Source organism: Hippocampus zosterae, chromosome 11, assembly GCF_025434085.1.
Source record: "Hippocampus zosterae strain Florida chromosome 11, ASM2543408v3, whole genome shotgun sequence".
NCBI classification, from domain to species: Eukaryota; Metazoa; Chordata; class Actinopteri; order Syngnathiformes; family Syngnathidae; genus Hippocampus; species Hippocampus zosterae.
The window spans coordinates 18,898,831-18,908,092 of NC_067461.1; the positions used below are offsets into that span (position 1 = coordinate 18,898,831).

The 9,262-nt window shown below is 48.6% G+C and overlaps 1 protein-coding gene across 2 annotated transcripts; it reads right to left on the bottom strand.

Annotated features, from left to right (window-relative positions):
- Window positions 1-5,759: 5,759 nt before the first annotated feature.
- Window positions 5,760-7,721, bottom strand: LOC127610721 (gonadotropin subunit beta-2-like). 2 transcript variants are annotated; one of them, XM_052081186.1, is made up of 4 exons: window positions 7,674-7,721; window positions 7,231-7,303; window positions 6,148-6,266; window positions 5,760-6,071 (listed from the first exon to the last, which is right to left on the bottom strand). In XM_052081186.1, exons 2-4 carry the CDS (start codon window positions 7,289-7,291, stop codon window positions 5,838-5,840), a joined length of 414 nt encoding a protein of 137 aa, XP_051937146.1. In that variant the 5' UTR covers window positions 7,292-7,303; window positions 7,674-7,721; the 3' UTR covers window positions 5,760-5,837. The 2 variants fall into 2 exon arrangements, with proteins under 2 accessions (XP_051937146.1, XP_051937147.1); XM_052081187.1 differs by lacking the exon at window positions 7,674-7,721 and having other exon boundaries at window positions 7,252-7,303.
- Between the last annotated feature and the right edge of the window lie 1,541 nt (window positions 7,722-9,262).

Below are 9,262 nucleotides of genomic sequence, written 5' to 3' on the forward strand. Positions count from 1 at the left end.
TACACTGGACCACCCTCGACCACCCGCGGAGGTGGCGGCGGCGTGGGAGGAGGAGCCAAGTCACTGGAAGACACGGGTTTGAGTAGGGAGACGTGGAAGACGGGGTGAACCTTCATGGTGGGTGGCAGCCGGAGACTGACTGCAGCTGGACTGATGACGGCCTCGACCTCGAATGGTCCAGTGAATCGGGGTCCCAGCTTCGCCGACGAGCCGGCCAGGCGAAGATCCCTCGTAGCCAGCCACACCCTTTGTCCCACCACGTATGAGGGGGCCGGACGCCGACGACGATCTGCGATCTGACGGTTCCGGGCCTCTCTCCACATGTGATGGGCCCGCTTAAGATGGTGCTGAACGGAAGGAACCTCCACCTGCCCCTCCTGTGATGGGAACAGTGGCGGCTGGTAGCCGTAAGCGGTCATGAACGGTGATCGGCCGGTTGCGGAGGAGACGAGGGTGTTGTGTGCATACTCCACCCATGGTAAGTGGTCGACCCATGATGCGGGACGGTGGAGGCACACACAGCGGAGGGCCGCCCCCAGATCCTGGTTGGCGCGCTCCGCCTGTCCGTTGGACTGGGGGTGGTAGCCGGAGGTCAGGCTGGCAGTACCTCCGAGGGACCGTCAGAACCGCTTCCAGACGCGAGACACAAACTGGGGCCCCCGATCCGACACAATGTCAGTTGGAATGCCGTGGAGACGGAAAACGTGTTTGACCAGGAGGTTGGCGGTCTCCAGCACCGACGGTAACCTGGACAAGGGCACAAAATGAGCCGCTTTGGAGAAGCGGTCCACGATCGTGAGCACGACCGTACGACCCCGGGAGGAGGGAAGGCCCGTAATGAAGTCCAGAGCGATGTGGGACCAGGGGCGTGGCGGAATGGGCAACGGCTGGAGCAATCCCGCCGGAGGTTGATGGGAAGATTTGCCGCATGCGCAGGAGGTTCAGGCCTTGACGAACTCCGTCACGTCGCTCCGGCGCTCCGGCCACCAGAACCGCTGTGCGACGAGTTGCACCGTCCGGTTCACCCCCGGATGGCATGCCACCTTCGACCCATGTCCCCACTGCAGAACTTCAGACCGCATTGGCGGAGGCACGAACAGTCTCCCCGCTGGACACCCCGCCGGTACCTGAACCCCCTCCAGGGCAGTCTAGATCCGCTGCTCAACCTCCCATTGGACGACCCCCACGATGCACTGAGCCGGGAGGATGGTTTCCGGGTGCCGATCCCCTCCCGTAGGGTCGTGGAGACTGGAAAGGGCGTCGGGCTTGGTATTCTTCGACCCGGGGGAGTATGTGAGAATGAAGTTGAATCTGGTGAGGAACAAGGCCCACCGGGCCTGACGGGAGTTTAGTCTCTTGGCGGTACGGAGGTAAGCGAGGTTCTTATGGTCCGTGTAGACCGTGAACTGTTCCCTTGCCCCTTCGAGCCAGTGTCTCCATTCTTGCAAGGCGGAGACAACAGCCAACAGTTCACGGTTGCCCACGTCGTAATTGGCTTCGGCCGCTGTGAGTCGACGGGAGAAGAAGTCGCAGGGGTGCAGCTTCTGGTCGATCGGAGAGCGTTGAGACAGCACCGCCCCCACCCCTGAATCCGAGGCGTCCACCTCTACAATAAAGGGAAGATCAGGGTCAGGATGTTGAAGTACGGGGGGACTGGTAAACGCCGCCTTTAAGTTTGCGAATGCCGCGTCCGCGGTAGAGTCCCACTTAAATGGGGTCTTAACAGATGTAAGGCGGGTTAAGGGGAGCGCCTTTTGACTATAGCCACGGATAAACCGTCTATAGAAATTTGCAAACCCCAAAAAACGCTGCAGTTCCTTGCGGTTAGTTGGAACCGGCCAGTTTGTGACTGCCTGTGTCTTAATGGGGTCTGCTCGCAACCTACCCCGTTCAATGATAAACCCCAGGAAGGAGATGACGGGAACATGGAATTCACACTTCTCTGCCTTGACGAAGAGCCGGTTTTCTAATAGGCGCTGTAGCACCAGCCTAACATGTTGCTGGTGCTCATGTAAAGACCGGGAGAAAATCAATATATCGTCCAGATAAACAAAACAGAAGATGTTAATCATGTCCCTTAAAACGTCGTTGATGAGGTTTTGGAATATGGCAGGAGCGTTAGTAAGCCCGAAAGGCATCACTAAATACTCGAAATGGCCCAGAGGGGTCTTAAAAGCGGTCTTCCATTCATCTCCCTCTCTGATACGGACCAAGTGGTAAGCGCTGCGTAAATCTAATTTTGAGAAAACGGTGGCGGATTGCAATTGGGCAAAGGCGGAATCTAACAAGGGTAGTGGGTATCTATTCTTTATTGTAATTTCGTTTAACCCACGATAGTCGACGCAGGGTCGCTGGGTCTTGTCCTTCTTTCCCACGAAGAAAAAAACCGCCCCTAACTGTGAACGTGAAGGTCTAATGAGGCCTGCAGCGAGCGAGCTGTTAATGTACTCCGTCAACGCCTCGCGTTCAGGTTGAGACACCTGATACAGCCGCGAGGTCGGCAACGGGGCGCCCGCCTGCAGGTCTATTGCGCAATCGTAGGGGCGGTGTGGAGGTAAAGAACGCGCGCGGTCCTCGCTGAATACCTCCTTGAGGTCCCAATAGCAATCCGGCACTCCGTCAAGGCAGATATCCTCGGGGGGTGTGACACGTTCGTATCCCCCGACGGCTGACTGTAAACAGTGTTGATAACAGTATGGGCTCCAACTATCAATTGCTGGGCGCGCCCAGGAAATTACGGGGTTGTGTACCTTGAGCCAGGGTAACCCGAGGATGAGAGGAGCGTTGCGGGACCGCATTACGAGAAAACGCCGATGCTCAACATGGTTACCAGAAAGTTGGAACTTCAATGGCTCCGTTCTATGTGTAACGACCGCCAGGAGACGCCCATCGAGATCACGAACCCGCTTTCTATCGATGAGTTCCTCCAAAAAACAACCCAGCTCGGATCCGCTTTGTGCTGCCAGAATCCGGAACTCGATAGAGTAGTCTGCGACCGATCGCCTTCCCTGGTGGAGGGCGAGTAGCCGACCCTCTGCCTCTCGGCCCCGCACGGGATGGTGGAACACCCGGCGAAATGCTGTCACGAACTCAGGGAACGACGATCGGAGAATCGGCTTGGCGTCGCTGGTCGCAATCGCCCATGACGCCGCCGGACCTGTCAACAAACTCATCACATAGGCCACTTTGGCGGCATCATTAGCGTAGGCAGATGGCTGTTGGTCGAATATGAGTGAGCACTGGTGAAGGAAGTGGCCACACTGCCCATGCTCACCCCCGTAACGAGGGGGGTGTGGAAGCGATGGTTCCCTCGACATAGTGGTATGTGAGGGGGGCGCTTCCGGGGTGGCTGGACGGCCCCCGGAGGGCGGGGGTCTCCGTTCCTCCACCCGCACTAAACGAGGTTCGAATTCGTCGAACCGATGAGCCAGCATGGAGACCGCGCCTCGGAGTTCCGAAATGGCTTGGCCCTGCTGACTCATCTGTTGCTCTTGTCGGGTAAGAGCGGACAATATTTTCTCGATATCTGCGGGATCCATGTTGGCCGGAGAATTCTGTCACGTTCTGCCCGAAGCGATAACAGATCGCTCCGTGCAGAACAAGGAAGTAAAGGGTTGGATCCCCGGAAAGCAGACAACGAGAAAATCTTGTCAAACAAAAAGTGTCTGTAATGACAAAAAACAGAAAGAGCCCGACAGGGAAAAACGGTAACAAAAAACGCTGATCAAATAAGGACCAGGAGTAACAAGAAGGAAAAAACAACTGAAAACGCTCGCGGAAAACAAAACACGAGGAGGGCCTGAATTGGCGAAAATACGATAAGTACAAATCTTAGAGTCTAAACGCGAATCACAAGAGTATCGGCCGTAAGGCAAGAAGGCAACGAGTCAATAACAAATAGCGAAATAGAGCACGAGAGAATATGGCACGGCGTGGAATTCTCCGGCAGTGAATGAGCTGCCAGAGCCACTTTAAAAAGGCCTGATAATCACCCTGGAATTAAGAGCAGGTGTGCAGTAGGCAGAGGGAAAAAACCCGCCACCTGCTGGCAGGCACGGAACGTGACAGCATCCAGGTAAAGGTTTTAGCTTGTCTTTAGCGAAGATTGGCATGAAGAAAAACCAAGTGCCTCAGCTTTGAGGGGTTGATCCTGTTTCTCCTCTGTTAATATTTGCCCTGTTTTGGAGAAGATTCTCTCTGCGGGGACAGATGTTGCGACAACGCACAGCCAACACAAAATGGATGAAAATCCCTTGCAATTATTTTGCCCAGTTCCTCATCAATTGTGTTCTGTTTTGCTGGTTTTATAGCTTTTTGCATAAAGTGGCTCATAGAGCTCTGGGTTGTACATCTAGGCAGTTGTGACATTGCAGCAACAGTTGCAGACACACTAGTACCTTCATTAATAGCTGGTTCCCTTGCTTGTCTTTTCTCTTCAAATTGTACTGATGGGTGGACATTTCTGATGTGCCTGTGCAGGTAATTTGTGGAGCCTGATCTATGGGATATTTTAACCTTGCACAGTCTACACGCTGCCTTTGAACTATCAATTAAATTGAAATGAGTCCATATTTCACTGCGTTTCCTATCCATTTTCTCACCTTTCTACTTTCCACCGTGTTGTTTTTTTTTCACTAACTAGCTCCCTCGTCTCCTCGTCTGTCTTGTTCGCGTGCTGCTCAGTGTGCTGCTCAGTGTGCTGCTGTGTGTGTTTCTTCTCTAACCCCTCCCCCTTCTCTAAACTGCTACGCGCGTGTGTGTGTGTGTGTGTATATAACCCACAACTTCCGGCTCCCAATGAGGAGCCGGCTCCCATCGTTCACTTCAAAGAGCCGGCTCTCGTAGCCGGCTCGTTCGCGAATCACTAATCATCATAATGTCAAAATTATGTCACAAATCACATCATACATCACTAATGCATTATGAAGTTTATTTTTAAGTTTTCCTTCTCACCGCGTGTTAGCGTCATGCTCGTCCTCCCTACGACTCATAACCACGGACGTCTTTGGTGTTTTCCATCAAAAATTGCATTCATGTTCATATTGGGGACCCTCTGGCGGCCAGGGGCCCGAAGCACCTGCATTCTGCTTGGAAGCTGGCCCGGCCCTGGGTCGAAATTTCCGAACTAGTGCGCGCGATTTCCGAATACGCCCCGAATAACTGATAGCCTCTCCCCTCCCGTCCCTGGGCTCAATAACAACATAAAGTACAGTTGCAGCACAAACACGGAAACAGGAATTGTGTTGGAACTCAATGATTACTTATTTGTAAACTTTTTAAAAAAGTTAATTAAAATAAATAAATAAAGTCGTGTAATTATATAATTAGGTTGACAGATAAAACAAATTCAGAAAGCACCGCACCAATGATTACGAAACAATAAATTGTGAAAAATTATACTTCTAAAATGCATCATTAATATTTTAAATTAATCAAGGACACATTCCATTGATAAATGGGCTGCATTTGAACAGTGAATTTGTGTCTATGGTACTCAAAGAGCTGCAGACTATTATCTCATTTACCTCCAGTTGCAACAGGAGTAACTGGAGATTAAGAATCTTGCTCAAGGGCACTCCGACATGGCCGGAGATTGAACCTCCAAACTGGGTTAGGAGATGACCACTCTACCACTGGAGCCATGCCACCTCCAAATGATTATTTAATGACGTAATTGTGTATAAATGCTCCTCCACATTGATATGATATGTTCAGTAGTAAACAATTTGTATGTAAACATGCAAAAACACAAGTCTGCATTGTTTCTGCTGAGGGTGCTCTCTTTATTCTGATCAATTCTACAATGTCACATATGGAGGTGACACAAAGGTCTCATATTACTGAGCATGGAGCTGAGTACAGAAGTCTGGTTTAGTGGGTTCCTTGTGTTCCTCGTTACAGTTGGACGTGAGGATGGAGCAGGCAGCACAACTGCAACTTAACGCCACAGGGTACTTGACCACGGGGTCTACACCTGGAAGGCAATTAGAGAGCTCAAACTCTTGGTGGCGCATATCGTCATACATACAGACTAGAGGCTCTTCGCTGGGGAGGCCGTAGTAGATAGGGTACTGCATGGAAGAGAACATATACAACATTGTTACATTATGCAGTTGTAATTGGAGGGAAACATGTAGGGAACGTTACCTCTGTGGCACAGTATCCAGAACAGATGGTCGTCTCCACAAGGTGGCAAGAGAGGCATCCTTCTTTTTCCAGGCTCACGTTTTGGGTGGTCAGGTGACATCCTGGCACCTTATTGGATGCTGAACATGATGACACCACAATTACACAATAACGCAACAACACTGAAATAAGTTTTGGGTGAATTTACTCACTAGATCATACTACCGGAGACAAATTCCTTGTGTGTTTTACATACTTGGCCAATAAAGATTATTCAGATTTTATTGGTTTTGTGTTTGCACATAATGAAATCATTTGGATCCAAATAGGTTTTTTCAGTAGACTATACATCTTATTTTAAAAATTATTGTTTTCAGTGGAAGTTGCACAGCGCACTCATGTTTATTAACCACAGGTTGAGTAACTAGTGTTACAGAGAGGGCCTCAAAAATCTTTCAGTTGTTATATTACTTACCACTTTCAATAATGCGTTAATTGATTAACAACAGGCTCAAGCACTTTAAAAAACAAGCTATAGAATATATTCAACAAATGTAGGCTAACGATTTGCAGCCACTTTATTTGGGTAAATTTGAACCATATTTCGGGTAAAGAGAACCTTAAGTTTACCACGCCTTATGTTGCATTCACAACTAAATCACCCATTAAAATTGAGGTAAACATCCATCCATGCATTTTCTGATCCGCTTATCCTCACAGGGGTTGCGGAGCGTGCTGGAGCCTATCCCAGCTGTCTTTGGGCAGGAGGCGGGGAACACCCTAAACTGGTTGCCAGCCAATTGCAGGGCACACATAGACGAACAACCATCCACGCTCACACTCATACCTAGGGACAATTTAGAGTGTTCCATTAACCTGACATGCATGTTCTTGAAATGTGGGAGGAAACTGGAGTACCCGAGAAAACCCGTGCGGGCAAGGCGAGAACATGCAAATTTCACACAAGGAGACCGGAGTCAGAATCGAACCCTTGCCTCTGCACTGTGAGGCCAATCCGCTAACCAGTCAACTACCGAGCCGCCGACAACCAATACAATAAAAAACAATACAATACATAAATCTACACAACACAAAACAAGACACCTGTAGAGTGCATCCACCAACCATAGGCGGCCAAAAACAAGGTCAGCATTTGAAGGGCCATGACTTGACAGACCTACATAACAAACAAGATCACATAATCTTTGTGGAAACAAATGTCACAAGTATGTTCTGTACAACATGATCTACAAGACGATAATACTGTACATTCATTTTTTTGCAGTTTATCGTGCTCAGAGTTACGTGTGAACAACGGCCTATTACAACTGATTTTGGGCAAGAAGCTGGCCTTACTCAGAGAACTGTTGACGCCACCAATAGTTAATAATCACACTTAAGTTGTCAAAAGATTTTTATTATGCCATTCAGTTGAAAGTTACTGCTGGTGAGTGCTATAAGAAAGAAAAATGTTTTCATAGCATTATGATCACAAAGATTTAATTGAAATGCAATCATGCAGAAAGAATGCAACAAGCTTGGCTTACCTGTGTGTGTCCTGTGCATTTGGGTGGTGCTCTGCCTGTTCGTTTTTATAAACTGTCGGGGGCTCCAGCACCTGTCTTTGCCTTGGCTTGATGCCCTCATGACCATGTGTGTGTGTGTGTGTGTGTGTGTGTGTGTGTGTGTGTACAGACAGGCAGTCTGATGAATAGAAGATTGCTTTTGTGTAAACAAGAGTGATTGAGATAAGAGTGTTCGTCTTATACAGAACATACGGTGCGATGAGTTATATTGTGAAGCAAGTTTCTGTACAATATCAGTGTTTCAATTCTTGTTGCATGTGCCCCATTCAACTATAAACACTTGCACCTCCAAAGTTATTGGGGCATGACCCTGTGTTCCAGGGTGTCAGAAAGGCCTTTATTGTCATGAGAACAGTAACAAACGGGGAAGGCTAATCTACGCTTGAGTGGGATTTATTTACCTGACAACCTGTACTCGGGTGGCAACAAAGATCTGCTTTCATTGATTATCAGAAGGTTTTGCTTCTTTGGGATTTAATGTGGATTACAGTAATGGGATAGATGGACTATGTGTATAATCACTTAATTCCTTTTCCTCCATGGATCATTTGATATCCCTTTCCGCCTTTCCATCTTTCAGTTGCATGTCTAGTTCCTTCTCCACTGTCTTCTACATTGTCCCAAGGTGTGATTGTGAGTGCAAATGGTTGTTCGTCTATGGATGCCAACCGATTGGCTGGTAACCAGTTCAGGGTGTACCCTACCTATTATCCAAAGACAGCTGGAATGGGCTCAAGTACATCTACAACTTGAGTGAGGATATACAGTATAATTATAGAGTATATAGTATATAGAGAGCTGCTCAACCCGTATTGTTTTGTGTTTTTTGTTAGTAGTGTCCTTGGGTGTCTTGAAAGGCGCTTATAAATAAAATGTATTATTATTATTGTTATTATTATAATTTAGAGCATGGGTCACCAACATGGTGCCCACGGGCACCAGGTAGCCCGTGAGGACCACACCAATAGCCCGCCAGTGCTAGGAGACTGATTTGCTCGTAGAAATTATGATTTAAAAATGCAAACACGGCAGTATTGTGAGACATCTTTATGATGATCAGAGCCTGAAAATTAAAATCATATATAACACATTCTAATATTATTAAATGTAATTTCTACAAATGTTATTTGAGATGTGGGCGGCCCGGTAGTGCAATGGTTAGCACGTCGACTTCACAGTGCAGAGGTACGGGGTTCAATTCCAGCTCTGGCCTCCCTGTGTGGAGTTTGCATGTTCTCCCCGGGCCTACGTGGGTTTTCTCCGGGTACTCCGGTTTCCTCCCACATTCCAAAAACATGCATGGCAGGCTAATTGAACATACTAAATTGTCCCTAGGTGTGAGTGTGAGCGCGCATGGTTGTTCGTCTCTTGTGCCCCGCGATTGGCTGGCAACCGGTTCATGGTGTCCCCCGCCTACTGCCCGAAGACGGCTGGGATAGCTTCCAGCACCCCCGTGACCCCCAGTGAAGATAAAGCGGTTCGGAAAATGAATGAATGAACAAATATTTCAGACTTGTCTCAATTTGGTAGCCCTTCACACAATCAGGACA